General features: G+C 45.7%; 2 protein-coding genes across 2 annotated transcripts in view; both read right to left on the bottom strand.

The window, feature by feature from the left end:
* LOC142391556 (protein NLRC3-like) overlaps positions 1-22,326 on the bottom strand; it is a 189,516-nt gene extending 167,190 nt beyond the window's left edge. The window contains exons 1-2 of the mRNA XM_075477410.1: positions 21,184-22,326; positions 20,767-20,799 (exon numbers count right to left, since the gene is read on the bottom strand). Coding sequence (XP_075333525.1) covers positions 20,767-20,799; positions 21,184-22,274 — 1,124 coding nt within the window. The 5' untranslated portion in view covers positions 22,275-22,326. The remainder of the gene's footprint in view (positions 1-20,766; positions 20,800-21,183) is intronic.
* LOC142391948 (uncharacterized) lies at positions 11,572-15,218 on the bottom strand. The gene is made up of 6 exons (XM_075478143.1): positions 14,017-15,218; positions 13,840-13,932; positions 13,630-13,758; positions 12,996-13,145; positions 11,968-12,046; positions 11,572-11,805 (listed from the first exon to the last, which is right to left on the bottom strand). The coding sequence occupies exons 1-6, from the start codon at positions 14,082-14,084 to the stop codon at positions 11,572-11,574; spliced, it is 753 nt and encodes a 250-aa protein (XP_075334258.1). The 5' UTR covers positions 14,085-15,218.
* Positions 22,327-23,188: the final 862 nt, after the last annotated feature.

Below are 23,188 nucleotides of genomic sequence, written 5' to 3'. Positions count from 1 at the left end.
GCTGGTTGTTTCTTCAATAGCAGAAGATGATTTGGTGTCAAAACCTCTACGTCGCCTGGAACATCAGAAGCAGCAGTCAAGGGACGGTCATTGATAATTGCTTCAACTTCCCATAGCAGAGTGTGAAGGCCATCATCGTCTAACACCTTCTGTCTCAACACAGAATTCAACACCTTTCTGACAGTGCAAATCTGTCGCTCCCATATTCCACCTTGGTGGGAGGCAGTTGGCATGTTAAAAATCCAGGTGATACCTTTCTGCATCAGGTCATCTCTGATCTGAGAGTGATCAAGCTCTTCTAGAGCCTCGCTCGGCACCTATAAAATTTGTGCCATTATCAGAGCGCATCGTAGTCACTTGACCCCTTCGACTGATAAATCGTCTGATGGCGTTGATACATGATGAGGTATCTAAAGAGTGAGCCACCTCTATGTGGACTGCTCTTAGAGTGAGGCATGTGAACAGGACGCCATAGCGTTTCACTGTGCTGCGTGCTCTTCTGACCTCAAACGGTCCAAAATAGTCTACGCCGACATGTGTAAAGGGAGGCTGGTCTGGCAGTACACGTTCCTCAAGTAAGTCTGCCATCTTCTGTTCTGCTGGCCTTGCGTGCAGTTTTCGGCATGCGATACATTGGGACATCACTGTGCAGGTCGCTCTGTTCAGTCCAGGAATCCAGTAATGCTGCCTGACCTTTGCAATTAGCTGATTTCTTCCACAGTGACCATTTTGTTGGTGGACGTGCCTTAGAATCAGCTTTGCAATGTGGTGATCTTTGTGTAGCACAGCCGGGTTTCTGGATTCCTCTGGCATGGCGGACTTGTTCAACCGGCCACCCACTCTGATGACACCATCGAGCAGAACAGGATCCAACCTGTAGAGTACACTCGTCTTCATAACTTGTGAATCTCTCTGTTGGAGTGAGGCCAACTCCTTTGGAAACATCTCCCTTTGACTGAAGCCTATCAGCACAGTTTCTGCATCTTCCAAATCTTGTACTGACAATGCTTTCTTGTCCACTGTCTGTCTCAATCTCCTCATTTCCTCTTCCACATTTAGGTCTTGCTTTTCTTTATCCATCTCCTTCAGAGCAACATCAGCCACATATTCCTTTCTCTTCTTTGCCAAGAAGTGAAGCAAGTCTTTCAATCGTAGCATCCATGCAACAGCCTTTTTCAGCCTATGCCAGTCCGAGTAGTATTCCACCAACGTTGTCAGGCCTGTGCCTTTGGTCATACTGATGAGACTGACCAGGGTTGACTTGAGCTCGCTATCGTCTTCCATGGTGCTGCGAATGTCAGGTCTTGTAGGCCACTCACTTTCACTTTGGCAAAGGAACTGTGGTCCATGTATCCAATGGTCATTGTTGATGAGTGAGGTGAACCTCATCCCTCTTGAAGCTACGTCTGCGGGATTGAGTGAGGTATTCACATATCTCCACTGTGATGGTGAGGTAGCTTCTCGAATGAACGAAACTCGATTGGCCACGAATGTCTTGAAGCGTGACACATCATTTTCGATGTACTTAAGTACAGTGAGGCTGTCTGTCCAGAAAACAGACTCTTCAAGCTTGGTCTCCATTTCCTGTCTTAACAGCTTGTCCACCTTCACTACTATGACTGCGGCAGTGAATTCCATTCTGGGGATTGTTACTTTCTTAAGAGGTGCCACCCTTGATTTGGCCATAAGCATTGAGCAGACCTTCTGTCCATCCTCACTGGTCAGCAGAATGTATGAAGCTGTACCGTAACCGCTCTCACTTGCATCTGAGAAATTGTGTATCTGGGCCTTGAGAGTGGGACCGAAATCAGCTGGCTTGATGCATCTGTCCACATAGAAGTTAGATAGCTCCTGCAGCACATCAAGCCACTGGTGCCACCTTCACGATTGCTTTTCACCAATTTCCTCATCCCAGCTCAACTTCTGTTGGCAAAGCTCTCTCAAAATCAGCTTGGCTGGGAGGATGCATGGAGCAACGAGACCAAGAGGGTCATAGACTGAACTGACTATTGAGAGTATCCCTCTTCTCGTGGTTGGTCTCTCTGGCACGTTCACTCTGAACCTGAAGGTGTCTGTGTCTGTACACCAATGAACCCCTAAGGCTCTTTCTGTTGGCAGGGTGTCTTTGCTCAAATCAAGGTCTTTCACCTCTGCGGCTCTCTCATTGGCTGGGATGCATGACAGAACGTGTCTGCTGTTGCTAACCCATTTCGTCAGGTTAAATCCACCACTTAGGCATAAAGCATTCAGAGACTGTGCAAGTGCTATGGCTTGTTCCTCAGAGGCCACCGAGGCTAAACAGTCATCCATGTAAAAATTCCTTTGAACTGTTTTCACTGCTTCAGCTGAGGCCTTGTCTCTTCCGTCTTCTGCTGTCTTTCTTAGCGCAAAACAAGCGCAGCTTGGGGATGAAGTAGCCCCAAAAATGTGTACAGTCATTCTGTACTCCTCCAGAGGTCCATTCAAGTTTCCATCCGGCCACCAGAAGAAACGCAGGAAGTCAGAGTCCTTGGGAGGAACCCTGACCTGGTAAAACATTGCCTCTATGTCGACCATCATCGCAACTGAGTCCTCTCGGAACCTTGTCAACACTCCAATTAAGGTACTCGTGAGGTCAGGCCCTTGGAGTAGTTGGTTGTTCAAAGAGACGCCTTGATACGTAGCTGTGCAGTCGAAGACGACTCTAATTTTCTTCTTTTTGGGATGGTACACCCCATGGTGTGGGTTGTACCAAACCTCTCCTTCCTTGACCTCCTGACCTTCTTCAGGCACCTTTTCCGCATAGCCCTTAGCTATAATATCTTCCATGAAGCCCTTGTAGTCGGTGCAGAACTCTGGGTTCCTGTTGAGCTTCCTCTTGAGGTTGATGGCTCTTTGTTCTGCATGATTGCGATTAGTGGGCATCTTCATAGACTTGTCCTTGAAGGGAAGACTGATGCGGTAATGTCCCTCAACAAGCTGGCATGACTGTTCCACCTCCTTCATGAACCGTCGATCCTCCTGAGACATCTCAGTTTTGTCTTCACAGCTGCGCTCTGAGAAGTCAGAGTTGAATTGCTGGATTAACAACTCTACGATGTTTTCCACAGAAATCCTGTTTGCGGCAACTCTCAGCAGTTCCTCATCAGTGTCATGAAGTTGATCTCGGGTGATGGGGCCATTGACAATTCATCCAATTGCGGTTCTCACGGCGTATGGACCGTCATCTCGACTATTTATTACTTGCCATGGCTCTATGGCCTTGTAAGCATTGGCGCCAATCAATAGACCGATCTCAGCTTCGATACTTGGAAGGCGTACTTCCTTCAGGTAAGACCACATCTGAATGTCTCTCTGACAAGGTATATCGTCTCTTTTCACAGGAATTTCAGGTTGTGTGAACACTGAAGGTAAGTCCATGTACCTGTTCTCCTCAAGTCCACAGATTTCCAGTTCTGACAGGACAGGCTAGGGACAAGCTTCTCCTGCCCCATAGTTCGGAGTAAGATCTCCGTCTTCCTGCCTCTAAGATTCAGCGCTGACATTACTGTCTCTGTACAAAACGTCGCCGAACTGCCTGGGTCAATGAAGGCATAAGTCACCATCGTCTTCGTACCTTTCTTGGACTTGAGTCGTACCGGCACAATGGACAAAATGCCTTGGCTGTTTCCGGCCCCAGTGTAACCACAGGTTTCCTGTCCTACAGCACTTGTGGCTTGTGACTCGGACATGCTGTTCTTGTTGCTCTTATTCGTTGTCGTTTCATCCTTGTGCACCACATGTAGAGCACTTGGGTGTCTCTTAGAACATATCTGGCAAGACAACCTCCTGGTGCAATCCTTGCTCATGTGACCTGGCACAAGGCATCCAAAACAGAGACCTTTAGACTTCAAGAACTCAATCTTGTCAGTGTGAGCTTGTTTCTTGAACTTTTCAGTTTTCCAATATGTGGCTCTTTTCACAGAACACACACGTCTCTGTTTTCAGTTTGGCCTGGTCCGGTTTTGCACTCTGGTTTGTCTGTACTGGTTTCTGTTTCTGTGTGTCAATGCTTGTAACAAAACTGCTACTCTTTGTGGTGTTTCCTTTGGGTTTCTTAACAGGTGTGCCTTTTTCCTTTAGTCCGGTTGCTGCTCTGGTTCCTTGAAGATCACCAAATAAAGGATGGGTTACTATTTTGGCTTGTTTGTCTATGAAACTCACTAAGTCTCCAAATCTCGGTCTTTTTCCTTTGTTTTCCAGCATATCATAAGCCACGTGTCTCCACTTCTCCCTCAGTCTGTAAGGCAGTTTTGACAGTATAGCTCTCATGTTGGTCGGGTTATCCATTTCCTCCATGTAATCAACATCCTTCATGGTGTTTTTGCAGCCAATCAAAAAGAGAGCATATTCATTCAAGCCCTTTGCATCATCTGTTTTAAGCTGTGGCCACTTCAAGGCTTTCTCAATGTAGGCCATTGCTATCTTCAGCTCATTTCCATATTGCTGATCAAGTAAAAGCCTGGCTTCTTCGTAGCCTTTATCTGGGGTCATGTGTTCACCAGAGAAGACAGGAATGTCCCTTTTGGGTAATAGAGACAGATCTTGCTGCTTAACCAACAGCTCGGTTATCATGTTTTGACGCTGCATCACATCATACATTCTGTCACTTGAAGTCATGGGATCCTGAAGCTTGCCTATTGAGGCTCTGGCTGTAGGCACATGGTGACGGTAATGTGCAGGAGGTGCATGTCCCACATTTCTCACAGCAGTGTGAGGAATATTATCTTCCTCCTCTTCCTCCCCAGCCATTGGCGCATGAGCTTCAGACACAGGTGGACTTCTAAAGACACGTGCAACAGATCCAGTCAGAGAAACATACGACCCTGCACAGCTGCCTGCATCAGCACCTGGCAACCTGGCTGCCACATAGTCATTCATGGCGTCACGAGGGCCCTCATGTTCCGCAAATATTTTCAGCTTAGCTGTAGAGGCTGCTATTGCAGTTTCCAAATCCAACTGCTCCATATCTACCTTTAACTGCTCCATCTGTATCTGTATGGCTCTCTTCTTTTTCAGTGACTCTGCTTGGGCTAAAAGCCCTGCTCTTTTGCCTTCCTCTTTCATGCGTACCACTGAGCTAGTACAAGATGCAACTGAAGACGGCCTATTGGAGCCAGCTCTACTCTTGTTGCTTCTGTTGCGCAGTGATACCACTGAGACACTGTCATCTGGTGTAACACCATCATCCATTTTTTTGCTCCTTTGTTCATTAATCCATCTTTCTGTGTCTATGACAAATCCCCTTATGGCAGTTGCCTTTGGCTCATACCATGATAACTGATTTGAAGTTGCTTCATCAGTTGGTAATATCTGCATAACACTCTCATTGAGCAAGATTAACTCTTCATACAGCGTTATAAAATGTGGCAGTATTTCTGATTCAACTCGGCTAAAATGCTCTTCATTAATTTTCATGTTCTCTATTTCTTTCATTTTGGCTGTAATCTGAGCCATTTTCGCTTTTCTGTGACTGATAAGCCTGTGGAGTCTTTCTTCCAGAGCCTTTTGTGTGTACTTGGGCTCCCTCTTCTGGCGGGATGCAGGTATTGCACCTTCTGCTGCATTTAACAAATTTTCATCCGCCATCTTGGAAACGTGTTCAGTAATGACTCAGCAATATTTCCAAACGAACTTCTGTTGTCTTCTTCTATCTCTTCACACATACACTATACTTGAATGAAGTTAAAAAACGATCCATTTAGGCATCTTAGAAATGAATCACTTTGGCAATCCTTTTCCTTTCCAGCTCCGTTTGCATGGCTAGCTTCTATAGGCAATTTCACCCCAGGAGATCTTGGAGATCGTGGACAATTCCGCCCCCAGAAATACCTGGCTGACTGGAAGAATCCGGCAGACTTACCCAGACGCAAGAGGCGTCGTCCGAAGAGTTCAAGTCCAAACCAAGTCCAGCTTATTAGATAGGCCTACTAACAAGCTTTGTCTTTTGCAGGAAGCTGAATGAGTCCAGGACGACCGGCGACTGATGGACGTTATATTCTGAGTTTGATTGATCGAGTGAGTAATTGACATTTACAGTACAGTAAATGTAGCCTTGCTAATGTGTTTATGGCTCTATTTTTGTAGTTTTTAATTGTTATGCATCCTGCCTATACAATTAGGGGCCGGAGTGTTAGAGCCATGATAATATTTAGGGATATAATTTAGAGTGTAAGAATTTATATATTTAGTTTTTGTCATTTCTAGGTTATTTATTTACTGAAAGAAATGTTTATTTTAAGTTCAGAGAAATGTAACAGTCATTTTAGATTCAGGACTTTTAATTTGATTGCGTGCGTAAAGGAAGACGCATCCTCAGAACTGATGCAACGGTGGAAAGAGCTAGACGGATTTAGTGAAGCACGGATGTAGTTTTTTGACCGTGCTCGCTGTGTAATTAAGAAACAAGGACATTGTATTGGAATACCTTTTTTGTTAGCCCTTTTTATTGGATAAAGATCTTTTGTTTATGAAGAACCCAGCTTGCTCGCGTCCATTCTTTTCAAAAGTGCTACCTGAATCCTGAATGACACAGATATTGGATCTGCTGCCATAACAATCCTTATATTTAATACATATATAAATGCCCAATAACGCTACAACTGCCCACCCTGCAGGAGGTCTACACCAGGCGCTGCACCACCAGAGCCAGGAAGACCCCGCTCCTACTCACATGTTTACTTGTATATTTTCATTTATGTCAGATTCATCTCACCCTGTTTTATTCTTATTTTGCTGCCTTGCACAGCTGAGCTGGTTGCAGTGTACATTTCACTGCCGGCGTTCAGCTGCAGGTGACCAATAAAGATGGCTGATCCTTGATCGGTCGTTAATTATCTCATTATGTTAACAAATCAAAGCAGTTTTTCATGATAATTTGTTCATTTATGTCCTAATCTTTGATCACATCATGTTTTAAAGCAGTGACTCTGAAAAGCTTCATGGAAACAGAAAACAACTTCCTGAATGTCACCAAAAGCTTTTTCTGCTCTCTGAAGGCTTTTTTGGCTTTTTTCTAAAACAAAGAAAGAGAAGATGTTGGTCACATGACTGATCACATGACCAAGCAGCTGCTGGATGGAGCAGAGGAGCAGGACCTGTTCAGCCTCTCATCTTTGCCTCCAAAGTGATTGTGTCTGTTCTGATAACTGCAGTAAAACAGACGACACACCAACAGCCCGACTCACAGTTCAGTTTGGATCCTCCAACAGTCCGAGCTGAAATCAGCTGGATGTTCCACTTTATCATACTTATCCTGTTATCTGATGGAAACAAGGGGTTTTCTCCAGATTTCACATGTTTAACATGAACAAAGGGATCCATAAACATAAAAATGCACTTATCTGATGTATATTTTCACATTTCTGCACATCTTTGTCTTCATGATGTTAAACACGTGTTTGTGGATGGAAATGACACGCTTTGAGAAAACTACAACAGATATACTGAATCATTTCCTGTAACTCTACCAGAATATAAATAAATGTTCCACCACAGTTCATGTGTGTGTGCTGCGCTGCGCAGACTAGATCAGAGGAAAGTGACACAGATCTGGAGACGTTTTACTTTGTGGATTTAAAACAGATCTGAAGATGTTTTCAGATTATTGCATCACAGAGACTGTATGAAGCTGAAACAGCAGAGAAACCTGACCTGAGAGCTTCCAGGTTACAGTGAGGACTCTGCAGTCCATCAAACAGCTGCTTCACTCCTGAGCCGTAGATACTCAGGTCCAGTTGTGTCAGGCTGGAGGACTGGGAGCTGAGAGCTGAGGACAGAGCTGCACATCCTTCAGCTGAGAGGATACAGCTGCTCAGTCTGAGGAGAAGATGTTAAACAGTCTTACATTCAGTCACATTTAATAATAACAGTCAAATAAGGGACAATAATGATGTGAAGCTGCTCTGTAGCCACAATATCTCTGTAACTTCTACTTAGGAGTCCCTGAATCTGGTGATGTGCACTATGGTTTCATTCTTGGTATTTTATATTCATGTTTTTAATGGACTTTAATTACTAATCCACAGCAGAGATGATGAAAATGTCTCCCATCGCCCACAAATATCTCACTATACACAGAAACACTATTTGTGATTCATAAAGGCTGATCCACAAATATACAGATTAATCTGTAGGTTCATGCTTTGAAATGAAAGAAAAACACTCATTTAAAATGTGAAATGTGTTCTGCACATCTGTGAATCTCTTCCTGTCTCTCTGTAGTTTGTGACTTTGCTCCGTTTTGTGCAGTTTTACTGCAGCTGACCTGCAGAGACCATGCATCCATGTGATGTGCAGAGCTCTCCACAGAGTGAGGTCAGCACTGCCCACCCTGCAGGAGGTCCACACCAGGCGCTGCACCACCAGAGCAGGAAGACCCCGCTCCTACTCACATGTTTACTTGTATATTTTCATTTATGTCAGATTCATCTCACCCTGTTTTATTCTTATTTTGCGGCCTTGCACAGTTGAGCTCGTTGCAGTGTACATTTCACTGCCGGCGTTCAGCTGCAGGTGACCAATAAAGATGGCTGATCCTCGATCGGTCGTTAATCATCTCATTATGTTAACAAATCAAAGCAGTTTTTCATGATAACTTGTTCATTTATGTCCTAATCTTTGATCACATCATGTTTTAAAGCAGCGACTCTGAAAAACTTCATGGAAACAGAAAACAACTTCCTGAATGTCACCAAAAGCTTTTTCTGCTCTCTGAAGGCTTTTTTGGCTTTTTTCTGAAACAGAGAAAGAGAAGATGTTGGTCACATGACTGATCACATGACCAAGCAGCTGCTGGATGGAGCAGAGGAGCAGGACCTGTTCAGCCTCTCATCTTTGCCTCCAAAGTGATTGTGTCTGTTCTGATAACTGCAGTAAAACAGACGACACACCAACAGCCCGACTCACAGTTCAGTTTGGATCCTCCAACAGTCCGAGCTGAAATCAGCTGGATGTTCCACTTTATCATACTTCTCCTGTTATCTGATGGAAACAAGGTGCTTTCTCCAGATTTCACATGTTCAACATGAACAAAGGGATCCACAAACATAAAAATCACTCTGCACGTATCTGATGTATATTTTCACATTTCTGCACATCTTTGTCTTCATGATGTTAAACACGTGTTTGTGGATGGAAATGACACGCTTTGAGAAAACTACAACAGATATACTGAATCATTTCCTGTAACTCTACCAGAATATAAATAAATGTTCCACCAGAGTTCATGTGTGTGTGCTGCGCTGCACAGACTAGATCGGAGGAAAGTGACACAGATCTGGAGACGTTTTACTTTGTGGATTTAAAACAGATCTGAAGATGTTTTCAGATTATTGCATCACAGAGACTGTATGAAGCTGAAACAGCAGAGAAACCTGACCTGAGAGCTTCCAGGTTACAGTGAGGACTCTGCAGTCCATCAAACAGCTGCTTCACTCCTGAGCCGTAGATACTCAGGTCCAGTTGTGTCAGGCTGGAGGACTGGGAGCTGAGAGCTGAGGACACAGCTGCACATCCTTCATCTGAGAGGGTACAGCTGCTCAGTCTGAGGAGGAAATAATGAGAGAAGTAGGAATCTGGGACTTTCTCTCCTATAGAAACAGCAGCAGGATATTCATACACATCCCTCTATATCTGTACTCACAGAGCTTTGTTGGAGGCTCTGACCACTGGCAGCAGCCTCAGAAGAGCCCACTCTGAAGCAGAGTACTTCTTCAGGTCAAACTCATCCAGATGTTTTCCTGATGACAGTAAGATGAAGACCAGAGCTGACCACTGAGCAGAAGACAGATTATCTGTGGAGAGACTTCCTGAACTCAGGGCCTGTTGGATCTCCTCCACCAGAGAACGATCATTCAGTTCATTCAGACAGTGGAACAGATTGATGCTTCTCTCTGCAGACAGATTATCACTGATCTTCTGCTTGATGTAATCGACTGTTTCCTGATTGGTCTGTGAGCTACTTCCTGTCTGTGTCAGCAGGCCTCGTAGGAGACTCTGATTGGTCTGCAGGGAAAGACCCAGGAGGAAGCGGAGGAACAGATCCAGGTGTCCATTTGGACTCTTTAAGGCCTTGTACACAGCCCATCGATTGAGATAATTCATATCAAGTACTTTAGGCCTCTTGGATTTTTCATCATTTCCCATCAGGTTGAGTCCAGAGTTGATGAAGGTCAGATGCACATGAAGAGCAGCCAGAAACTCCTGAACACTCAGATGGATGAAGCAGAACACCTTCTCCCGGTACAGCCCTCTCTCCTCTCTAAAGATCTGTGTGAACACTCCTGAGTACACTGAGGCTGCTGAGATATCGATGCCACACTCTGTCAGGTCTGATTCATAGAAGATCAGGTTTCCTTTCTGCAGCTGCTCAAAAGCCAGTTTTCCCAGAGACTCAATCATCTTCCTGCTCTCTGGACTCCAGTGTGGATCGGTCTCAGCTCCTCCATCATACTTGAGCTTCTTCACTTTGGCCTGAACCACCAGGAAGTGGATGTACATCTCAGTCAGGGTGCTGGGCAGCTCTGCTCCCTCTCTGGTTTCCAACACATCCTCCAGAACTGTAGCAGTGATCCAGCAGAAGACCGGGATGTGGCACATGATGTGGAGGCTTCGGGATGTCTTCATGTGGGAGATGATCCTGCTGGCCTGCTCCTCATCTCTGAACCTCTTCCTGAAGTACTCCTCCTTCTGTGGGTCAGTGAACCCTCTGACCTCTGTCACCATGCCAACACAGCCAGGAGGGATCTGATTGGCTGCTGCAGGTCGTGTGGTTATCCAGAGGCGAGCAGAGGGAAGCAGCTCCCCCCTGATGAGGTTTGTCAGCAGCACATCCACTGAGGTGGGCTCTGTAGCATCAGTCAGGGGCTCCTTGCTGTGGAAGTCCAGAGGAAGTCGACACTCATCCAGACCGTCAAAGATGAACACAACCTGGAACTGTTCAAAGCTGCAGATTCCTGCTGCTTTGGTCTCAGTAAAGAAGTGATGAACAAGTTCCACCAAGCTGAACTTTCTCTCTTTCAGCACATTCAGCTCTCTGAAAGTGAATGGAAACAGGAACTGGATGTCCTGGTTGGCTTTGCCTTCAGCCCAGTCCAGAGTGAACTTCTGTGTTAAGACTGTTTTCCCAATGCCAGCCACTCCCTTTGTCATCACTGTTCTGATTGGTTCATCTCTTCCAGGTGGGCCTTTAAAGATGTCTTCTTGTCTGATGGATGTTTCTGCTCTGCCTGCTTTCCTGGATGCTGCTTCAATCTGTCTGACCTCATGTTCATCATTGACCTCTCCGCTCCCTCCCTCTGTGATGTAGAGCTCTGTGTAGATCTGATTCAGAAGGGTTGGCTTTCCTGCTTTAGGAATCCCCTCAAACACACACTGGAACTTCTTCTTCAGAGCACATTTAACTTTACGTCCACAAACTGCAGCAACAAGTTCTGAATGAAGACAAGAAATAACATCAGTAAACAGACATTCCAACCCTGTAAAGAATGAGTATCTGAACATCTGCTGCTCTGTGTGCTGAGACATCAGTAAATGTGTCATTTATCCAGCAGGTTAAACCTTTAGAGAAATCCTCTTACTGCTCTGCAGACGGTCAGCCAGCTCCTCCTGCTTCATTCTCCTCAGGAAGTGAACTGTGATCTTCACTAATGCCTCTCTGCTGCTCCTCTGCTCTTCATCCTCACCCTCCCTCTGACTCTCTAAGCATTCTGGGTAATCTGGACTCAGAACCTTCTGCATCTTCTTCAGCTCTTCCTTCACAAAAGTGAGCATGTTGTCCTCCAGCAGCTGGAACAGAAAACTATATGAATGAGCCAATCAGACTGAAACCATGGAGCCAAACATCAGATCCATGTTGGACACACTGACAACCCACTGGTCTACAGAGTGCAGCATGGAGATGGCTGTGAGCAGAACAGATGGGAAAGTAGTTGTTGTACATGTACAGACCATAAATATGGAGTCCAGCTGTGTTTGATGCTGCTGGGCAGACGGACCACTGGGACCCTCTGAGCTCTGCTGGTCCACTCTGTGGAGGAATCATGAAGAATGAGCTCACATTGTGTCTGTCCACACAGAGAGCAACACAAGGCGAAGGTGCATGAAGGGATGTGTGGATGTGAGCAGTGGGTCAGAGGACTCCCTGTAGTGGGAAAGCTTTACTGGTCCTGCTGATCCCACTGAGAACCAACAGCTCAGTCTGCAGCTGCTTGGAGCTTTCAGCCCACTTTGGTTGGGTCCCAGCAGCTCTCACCAACCCCTTCAGAAAGCTTTCCCTCCCTGCTGAAGTGCCCTGGAGCAAGGCAGCCAGAGCCAGTGTGTGCTGGGATCAGACTGGTTGTACTGGGCAGCTCCCAGTGTGAAGGCCTCAGACGATGACTGTTCAACATCATCTGATGATTGTTTCCCAAAGACGGGAGACAAACTTTCATTGTAGCTTCCAAAGCTGTGTTCAGTTAACTGGAAGAAGCAGAGTTCCTGTCTGTTTACCAAGTTTCATTTCAGCCTCTCAGGACAAACTTTAGTTCTGTTGCTCACTAATCTGAACTTGTCAAAGCTTTAAGCAGCTAACCAGCACCCTGCTGACTGTTCCTCTGCTGAACCTGGAACACATCACACCTCCATCAGCTCCATGTGGTTCAGACATTCAGCTTTTTAATTCTAAATGAATCTGTCTGTCCTCCATCCAGCAGCACCGGCCCCCTGAGTGGAAGCTCCTGCCTCCACTGTGTTAGAGCCGAAGCACAAAGGCGCCCCCTGCTGGACCTGCAGACACTCAGAAACACCTCCTCCAACATCATTCTTTCCTCTCTGACTGCTGTGTTGGTGGAAAACATCCAACACACACCGCTTCACATATGAACATAGAAATGGATGTGAAGCAGAGCTGAGCTCACATTAAACACATGTTGGAGTAAAAACTGATCGAACTGACTCTGCTGCATTTTACTCTGTTACAGCATTTACACTCAGCTCACCTCTGAGGGGATGGATGTTGGTCTGATATGAATTCAGTAGGAAGATCCTTTGACCGGTAACTCTGCATGGACACAAAGCTGGTTCCTGGTCTGGGTCTTGGTCCAGGCCCAGGTCCAGGTCCAGGTCTGGGTCCGAGTCTCTGATGGATCCTGACAGAGAAACACTTGTTTCATTCAAACTAAAGTATCAGTGATAGTGTCTGAGTCTGCAGTGAGACGGCCTGTCAGAGAGTCAGTGTGGCTGCTGTGGAACAATGTTAGTTTTAACAAGGTTTCTTTGGAGATAATTAATAACAGATCAATTACCTGCATGATTGGGGTGTTGCTTCAGAAGCTCATTTTAAACTGACGTCATTAAACACAACGTGTGAGAACATAATATTTCTGCATCAGCCGCCCTGTTCACTGCATAATCAGCATCTTGTAAAAAAGCCACATCAGTGGACAGATATTCAGTAATATTCTCCCTTTGTTTTAATAAAGAGCTGCAGGACTGAACTAAAACATCACATCACACACATGATGCAGCTCATTAGTTCATCAGAGACATCAACAAGTCTCAAGTAATTCAGCTGGAAACTGGTTATCATCTGAAACATGATGCAACCTCCACTGAATACTGACAGCTACTCACTGCTGGGCTGATGGAACATTCTGTTTGAAATTAATGAAGAAATTCTTTGACCGGTCGCTCTTAAAGGACACACAGCTGGGTTCAGGTTCAGGTTCAGGTTCTGGTTCAGGTTCTGGTCTCTGGTGGATCCTGATGGGAAAAAAAGGCTTTTCAGCCTGCATGCATGATATACTTAATAACCTCTAAATCAATGACCTGATGTTAACTTACTCTGCTTTCGAGGCCTGTAATTTGAAAAGTGGGAGATACTTCTGCAGTTCGCTCTGTGAGGACCCACTCCTGGGTCCAGGTCTCTGTCCCTTCCTGTGAATAAAGGAGGTTTGGTGATGTGAGCGCTGAGCTGGGACATGGAGAAGAGTCATGGACAGTTAGAGATGGTCACCTCACCTCTGAGCTTTGCTCTGGCTCTCATGTTCCCCACACAGAGAGGTTTCAGTGTCCTCATTCTGATCCATGCTGCTGAACTCACATCAGCTCACACACACTTTCTACCTTCTTCTGCAGAGGAGACACAGATCATTCATCTGCACATCAACCCACATCCTCCTCTCCATCATTTATGTAAAAAGATCAGCTGCTCCTCTGATTGGCTCAGATTCTCTGTTTCACACCAGTTTCAGTTTAATCATTATTGTCATTAAATGTGTTTCTCAGCAAAATGATACTAGAGAATAAAACAGATATTTTAAATGAATACATGCAATTAAACACAAAATTTTTCTAAACTCCAGTTCCAGTAATTTGACTCTTCATACAGATGATGTTTTCAACAGATTTTCAAAAGAAAAGTATAAAATAAAACTCTCTAAGATACTTGAAAAGGTCACAAGAAAAACTATTTTCAGCTAATCTCCAGATAAATGACGTGTTGTTGCAGCTCTAATTCAGCGACACAATAAAGCAGATGTAAAACATGCTGGAATTTAAGTTTGTTTGTGGGATAAAGAGACATTTTTATTCAGTGAAGACAGGAAACTGAACACAGAGAAACAAGGAAAAACTGGCCTGACGTGTACCGACTATCCTGGAACATGGAGGTGGGTTATGATCAAGGTGATGGAATTTAAAAACCTTGAAAAACCTGTCTGACTCACTGAGTTACACAATGAGAAAGCCACACCTCCATCCAGGGTGTTACCTTTAGTCTTTAAGAGATAAACAGCAGAGAGTTTCTGTGTCTGACTTCAGTGGAAGAAACCGCAGTTATCCCCACAAATTAAAACACAATGTGATTTATTTTGGGAATAAAACAATAAATAATATGTTTCTAATCAACAACAATGTAAATGATAATCGTGCAGATTTTTCTTCAAAGTTCTTCGAGTGATCAAACTGGACCTGAAATAAGAAGTGAACATGTTCCCCAAACATTACAGAGCAGAAACAAACAGGAAGGTTACTGAAGACAAAGTTCAAACTCACAGTTTGTTCAAGCCAAGTGTTTAAGAAGACGACGCTCCGCTCCACAGACACAGGTGAGCTGCTTCCTGGAATCAGTCAGAGCTCTAACCCTGATGGCGGCAGGACAGGTAGGAGGGAGGGCAGGACAGGTAGGAGGGAGGGGCAGGACAGGTAGGAGGGAGGGCAGGACAGGTAGGAGGGAGGGCAGGACAGGTAGGAGGGGGGGCAGGACAGGTAGGAGGGAGGGGCAGGACAGGACAGGTAGGAGGGGGGGCAGGACAGGACAGGTAGGAGGGGGGGGCAGGACAGATAGGAGGGAGGGGCAGGACAGGTAGGAGGGAGGGCAGGACAGGACAGGTAGGAGGGGGGGCAGGACAGGTAGGGGGGGGGGGGGCAGGACAGGTAGGAGGGAGGGGCAGGACGGGTAGGAGGGAGGGGCAGGACAGATAGGAGGGGGGGGCAGGACAGGTAGGAGGGGGGGCAGGACAGGACAGGTAGGAGGGGGGGCAGGACAGGTAGGAGGGGGGGCCAGGACAGGTAGGAGGGGGGAAGGACAGGTAGGAGGGAGGGGCAGGACAGGTAGGAGGGGGGGCAGGACAAGTAGGAGGGAGGGGCAGGACAGGTAGGAGGGAGGGCAGGACAGGTAGGAGGGAGGGGCAGGACAGGTAGGAGGGAGGGACGGGCAGCAACAGGTAGGAGGGAGAGGCATGACAGGTAGGAGGGAGGGGCAGGACAGGTAGGAGGGAGGGGCAGGACAGGTAGGAGGGAGGGGCAGGACCAAGGGAGTAACTTTGATTTTGACATTGGTGGGGACACAAAAGTGCTCCACGACAGTTTTCTTTTTTTTTTTTTTTGCATTACCAATCATAAGTTAATGGCATGCAGATGCTGTTAATGAGCCATCCTAATGTTTAGGGAGTTGGTCTTTAAATCACAGGGTTGCAAGCTCAAATCCCACGATTAGGCTACCTCTGTTTACACCCCCATCCATGACTGGAGTGACCTTGAGCAAAACAACTAACCCAACAATTCTCCAGAGACTGTAACCAATAATGTGTTCTTATAAGTCGCTTTGGATAAAAAAAAAAAAAAAAGTCAGCTAAGTGTTATGCAATGTAACTCATATAATGCAGGGTATCTGCACATTTTTTAATCAACAAATTTAATGACTTTTAAGACCTTTGTAAGACCTCCAAGAATAAAAATTAAGACCATTACCACGGCAAAAATATATATAAAAACTACACTCTAGGCTGTTCGGTGTTGAAAAAAAGTCCAGTGTGAAATGTGTGCTTCAGTGATACTGAATCAGTGTGTCAACATGATCACATAAGATTTGAACGCACAAGGGAACACCACACACTACAGGACAATCGTGCCCAAGACACCTCTGCGAAGGAGTGTGTTTTCGCTGCCATTTGTCTGTCTGTTTGTCTGAGGCTCTGAGCAAAATAAATCTATAATTGAACCTAATTTTCGAGTTGTGTCTACTGTGCTTTTACAACTAGCAAAACGATTTTACTACCCAAGTTAACTTAAACCAGAACTTTGGACAACTCACGTGAAGCACAGACTGGTTTATGCAGTAGTCAGCTGTCCATATGGACAGTGACTTTGCAGCATAAACCACACGACAAAATCAAATTTCCTTCGGGATTAATAAAGTATCTCCAATCTAATCAAATAAACAAAAACGAGCACAGACCGCTCATACAGTCAATGGCATGTACCCATAAAAAAAATACACACTCACACACACATCACACAACCTGACCATCGACTGCTAACCATGATCAGTAACCTACACAAACCCAGACACATATTGGCTCGGCGGCCAGCAATCGGATAAACCAATTAAGTGAATCAATCCTGTGAAAGAATGAAAACAAGTGAATGAAACCTGCACTCACCCATTATGAAGTTAACTCTGCCAGCCCCATAATCTTGCCCCGCTCAGCCAACACCTTGACGTCGGGTATGGTTGGTAACGTTACGGCAGCTAGCATTAGCCACTAGGCTGCTAGGCTTGCTAAATCGGTAAGCATTAGGCAACTGAAGAAAGCTAGTCTTTTTAGCTACGTTATATTGTCATCTTTCTTCTCGGCTATAAGTTAACCTTTGTTTACGGCCACTGGCCCTAACCTGACTCACTGAATCACCGGAAGTTTTCACCGGAAGTACTGGCGCACACACAAAACGTTAGACATTTTAAGACCTTAAAAAAGTATTTTTTATTTAAGACTTTTTAAGGATCCGCGGAGACCCTGAATAGGGGATTGAATATTGGTAGGGACGTGACCCTAGCGTCCCTACCCAAAATTACGCCCTTGGGCAGGACAGGTAGGAGGGAGGGCAGGACAGGTAGGAGGGAGGGCAGGACAGGTAGGGGGGGGGGGGGGGGCAGGACAGGTAGGAGGGGGGGCAGGACAGGTAGGAGGGGGGGGCAGGACAAGTAGGAGGGAGGGGCAGGACAGGTAGGAGGGAGGGGCAGGACAGGTAGGAGGGAGGGGCAGCAACAGGATACGATTTCATTTTCATCTGAGTTTAACAGCAGCTTGTAACCTTGTTGGGATTTGCTTTAAAATGAATAAACTTCATCACTCTTACTCTCACTCCTGACTCCTATCAGCCATCATCTGCTTATTTCCTCCATCATGTCCTCACTGAGGAGTTATCTCATATTAGGGAGGGATCCCGATGGAGGTCAAAATGGTAACTGAGCATCTAACAGCCAGTCTGGGACTGGGAGGCATCCTGCTTTGGTATCAGGTAGACTGGTCATGTTGACTCTGAAGCAACAATCAGATGGAGGAGGGAACATGCTCATTAATATCGCTGATGTTGGAAAGAAAGAGAGCATTTTCTTTCCATCTGAGCAGGACTGAAACAGATGACCTGGCTGAATACACATACAAATGTATACATGTACATTTATAAATGACAAACATGTCCATCCATCCATTTTCTACACCCACTTAATCTAATTCAGTCAGGGATGGGGGGGCTATCCCAGCCGTTACTGGGCGAGATACATATTATTATATTAGATATTGGGCGGGGTACACCTGGCCATCACAGAGACATATGACACAAATGACCACACATACGCTCACGCTCAAATATTTCACCAGAAACCAAAGCCAGCAGGACGGTCTGCATACACTGCTGCTCTGTTAGAGACGGAGGAGGAGGAGGAGGAGGAAGAAGAGGAGCAGGAGGTGGATCAGTGTGTCAGAGGAGACTCTGTAGAAGGACAGAGTGCCAGCAGTACAGAAGGAAGATGAGGAGGAGGAGGAGGAGGAGGAGGAGGAGGAGGAGGAGGAGGAGGAGGAGATGGGTGTTTCTCTCTTATCGTGACAGACATAGTAAACTCCATCAGAGCAGCTCAGACTCCAGGACTGATCATTCCTTCCAAACTCACAGTCTCCTCCTCTCCTGCTGATTCCTCTGTAACTCACTGATATATAAACTCTTCCTCTCCACTCGACCTCCCAGTAACAGCGACCAGTCAGAACATTTCTACACAGCAGCTGAAGCCTGACATCAAATCTGTCTGGATGATCAGGATATGACTGAACCTCTCTCACACGTGTCACCTTCCTGTTGTTGTCAGACAGTTTCAGGTCTCTGCTCACTGTGTTTGTGTCGATTGTGAGTTGGCAGGAATCTGAAGGAGAGAACAAACACAGTCCAGCTGCAGTTATTGATCTATCATCTGTTCACTTTGATCAATGAGTGATGTGACAGTGTGACGATGGCTGGATGTCATGAATCAGATGAAGAACACACTCACACTTCCTCAGCCCTGGTGTCAGCCATCGTTCTCCAGCAGGCTCCACCCTGAAAGGAGGAGGGGGGTCAGAGCAGCACCGTCTCTTTCAGCATCAAACATGGACATTACATGGCTCTCACACACATATTGTTCTACACTGAGAAAGGAACAGTCCAACATCTGGACACATCCACTGGAGTGGAGCATCTGGAAACTACAATGAGCAGAATCAACACTGACGCGTACAAAACTGCTTTGTGGAAGTCACAATTTCTTCTTTCAGCCGTCTCCTCCTTTTCATCTCTTCACATATGAAGAACACTGTAAAAACTCCTGATCTGACCCAGAGCTGCAACCTTCTATCTGCCCTAAAGTCTGACTGATCTGCTTCTGACAGGAACATCCTCTGCACAGCAGCCTGCCTCAGATTCTTCACATTGTTTTCACTGTTGCTCTTTTTTCTGACTCAGCTGGGAAATGTTAAAGTAACTTCTTTTCCGTGCACATGAAGCTAAGTGACTGTCAGAAACACAGGGGATCTGTGTGCTCTGTCTGTAAGTCTGATATCAAGACAGAGTTTGCACTGGTGGCTTTATCTTTACTATCAGGGTCAGATGACCAAAATATGTCTCTTGAAAATGACAGACTGTTCCTTTAATATGCAGCGATCTGTCCAAACTGGTTCGACCAACCAACATACTATTTCTTTTTCCTCCCTCAAACGCTGTGTGGCTGCAGCAGGCCTCTCCATACCTGAGTGTGTGTGGATCCTTCAGTGCAGCCCTCAGCAGCTTCTCTCCTGAGGCTCCTGGATGGTTGTAGCTCAGGTCCAGCTCTCTCAGATGGGAGGGGTTGGAGATCACAGCTTCAGCCAGAGAAGCACAGCCTTCCTCTGTGATCAGACAGCCTGACAGGCTGCAGACACACACAACAACAGAAACTCTGAGAGAACTGCTCTGAAACTCAAGCTGAATGTCATACTTTCAAACTGTGACAAAAACCCCAGAAAAATCCTTGAATTAGAGCAGCTTTATTGGGAATTCAGCTGGATTAATATACACCTACACTTTACTGTTTTTACTAAAAGAAACAACAAGAAGGAACATCCAAAGAGCACCTCGGTCCATCTGAGCCCAGCTGAGCGTACACGTGATTTCATCCTCATCTACATTATCTGGAGCTTTAGTGTAGTTTGGAGAAGCTTGTTTTCATACAGTCCTTACCTGAGAGTTTCCAGTCTGCAGTTTGGACTCTTCAGTCCATCAGAAAGCTGCTTCACTCCTGAATCCTGCAGGTTGTTGTTACTCAGGCCCAGTTCTGTCAGGCTGGAGGACTGGGAGCTGAGAGCTGAGGACAGAGCTGCACAGCTTCTCTCTGAGAGCTCACAGCCACTCAGGCTGAGGAGGGAATGAGATGGAAGGAAATAACTTGATCGATTAATCAATCAAACTACATTCATATTTGATAAGTGGAAGAATTCTGTTTCCCTGTTTGTTTCTGTTTATTTGTTAAAGACATTAAAGTGTGATGGAAGGTGTCTACATGTGCCGTCTTAGCTCAGCAGATGGAGAAACTAAAAGATGTATCTGCTGCTCTTATTGGCTCATCCTGTGATCAGATCAGCTCAGCAAAGAACACCATGTGAGCAAAGCATCTTCTCACACTAACAGTCAGCTGTTTCTCCAGCACCAAAGTGTTATCTGGCCCAGCTCAGCTGTGGCTCTGTAGCTGCAGCCTTTGTCTGTCACTCTGCAGACTGACATGCTTTCTGTAGGACTGACGGACCTTTCTACCAAGAAATTAATACATGAATGACAACATGTTTTTCTCTTTCTCAGACTCAAGACTTAAAATGTTTCCACAGAAGAGTAAGTTAAAAAGCACAAACTGAATTTTGGTTACTTTGTTAAAGTTGCTCATGTTCAAAACAGACAGTAAAACTAAATCTACACTTCAGGACGTACTGAACACATGCAGTCAGTGTGAGTCTGACGAGTCTGGGGAGGAAACATCAGATAAAAACAACATATCCAGAGTCAGAGAAGCTTTATTGACTTATTGTTAGAGTTAGTTAAGCCAGATAACTACTGTAACTAATAAGATGGGAGCAAATAAAATTATTAATTAATCCAATAAACAAATTAATTATAAAATTGATAAATAACTGCCACCAAGTTCTTCCTCAGAGGAACTGCTGAGTTTCTATTTCCAACAAAGTATCATCTCACATCACTTGTAAGATGATATTTTGTTGTGAACTGACACTTCATAAATAAACTGAAGTTCATTTGAAACTGAGTTTAACGCTGATTCTGCTGTTTTTCTCCAGTTAATAAGTAAACAATGTATTTATAAAGAAATATATCTGTGTTTGTACTCACAGAGCTTTGTTGGAGGCTTTGACCACTGGCAGCAGCCTCAGAAGAGCCTCCTCTGAAGCAGAGTACTTCTTCAGGTCAAACTCATCCAGATCTTTTCCTGATGACAGTAAGATGAAGACCAGAGCTGACCACTGAGCAGGAGACAGTTTATCTGTGGAGAGACTTCCTGATCTCAGGGCCTGTTGGATCTCCTCCACCAGAGAACGATCATTCAGTTCATTCAGACAGTGGAACAGATTGATGCTTCTCTCTGCAGACAGATTCTCACTGATCTTCTTCTTGATGTAATCGACTGTTTCCTGATTGGTCTGTGAGCTACTTCCTGTCTGTGTCAGCAGGCCTCGTAGGAGCCTCTGATTGGTCTGCAGGGAAAGACCCAGGAGGAAGCGGAGGAACAGGTCCAGGTGTCCATTTGGACTCTCTAAGGCCTTGTTCACAGCACTCTGATGCAGATGTTTTAGTTTTGGTTTATTAAAAAATGAAGGCCTCTTGGGTCGTTCATCTTCTCCCATCAGGTTGAGTCCAGAGTTGATGAAGGTCAGATGCACATGAAGAGCAGCCAGAAACTCCTGAACACTCAGATGGATGAAGCAGAACACCTTCTCCTGGTACAGCCCTCTCTCCTCTCTAAAGATCTGTGTGAACACTCCTGAGTACACTGAGGCTGCTGAGACATCGATGCCACACTCTGTCAGGTCTGATTCATAGAAGATCAGGTTTCCTTTCTGCAGCTGCTCAAAAGCCAGTTTTCCCAGAGACTCAATCATCTTCCTGCTCTCTGGACTCCAGTGTGGATCTGTCTCAGCTCCTCCATCATACTTGAGCTTCTTCACTTTGGCCTGAACCACCAGGAGGTGGATGTACATCTCAGTCAGGGTGCTGGGCAGCTCTGCTCCCTCTCTGGTTTCCAACACATCCTCCAGAACTGTAGCAGTGATCCAGCAGAAGACCGGGATGTGGCACATGATGTGGAGGCTTCGGGATGTCTGGATGTGGGAGATGATCCTGCTGGCCTGCTCCTCATCTCTGAATCTCTTCCTGAAGTACTCCTCCTTCTGTGGGTCAGTGAACCCTCTGACCTCTGTCACCATGCCAACACAGCCAGCAGGGATCTGATTGGCTGCTGCGGGTCGTGTGGTTATCCAGAGGCGAGCAGAGGGAAGCAGCTTCCCCCTGATGAGGTTTGTCGGCAGCACATCCACTGAGGTGGGCTCTGTAGCATCAGTCAGGGGCTCCTTGCTGTGGAAGTCCAGAGGAAGTCGACACTCATCCAGACCGTCAAAGATGAACACAACCTGGAACTGTTCAAAGCTGCAGATTCCTGCTGCTTTGGTCTCAGTAAAGAAGTGATGAACAAGCTCCACCAAGCTGAACTTTCTCTCTTTCAGCACATTCAGCTCTCTGAAAGTGAATGGAAACATGAAGTGGATGTCCTGGTTGGCTTTGCCTTCAGCCCAGTCCAGAGTGAACTTCTGTGTTAAGACTGTTTTCCCAATGCCAGCCACTCCCTTTGTCATCACTGTTCTGATTGGTTCATCTCTTCCAGGTGGGCCTTTAAAGATGTCTTCCTGTCTGATGGATGTTTCTGCTCTGCCTGCTTTCCTGGATGCTGCTTCAATCTGTCTGACCTCATGTTCATCATTGACCTCTCCGCTCCCTCCCTCTGTGATGTAGAGCTCTGTGTAGATCTGATTCAGAAGGGTTGGCTTTCCTGCTTTAGGAATCCCCTCAAACACACACTGGAACTTCTTCTTCAGAGCACATTTAACTTTACGTCCACAAACTACAGCAACAAGTTCTGAATGAAGACAAGAAATAACATCAGTAAACAGACATTCCAACCCTGTACAGAATGAGTATCTGAACATCTGCTGTTCTGTGTGCTGAGACATCAGTAAATGTGTCATTTATCCAGCAGGTTAAACCTTTAGAGAAATCCTCTTACTGCTCTGCAGACGGTCAGCCAGCTCCTCCTGCTTCATTCTCCTCAGGAAGTGAGCTGTGA

Source organism: Odontesthes bonariensis, chromosome 11 (assembly GCF_027942865.1).
Source record: "Odontesthes bonariensis isolate fOdoBon6 chromosome 11, fOdoBon6.hap1, whole genome shotgun sequence".
Lineage (NCBI taxonomy): Eukaryota > Metazoa > Chordata > Actinopteri > Atheriniformes > Atherinopsidae > Odontesthes > Odontesthes bonariensis.
This window is presented reverse-complemented; position numbering and strand designations above follow the sequence as displayed.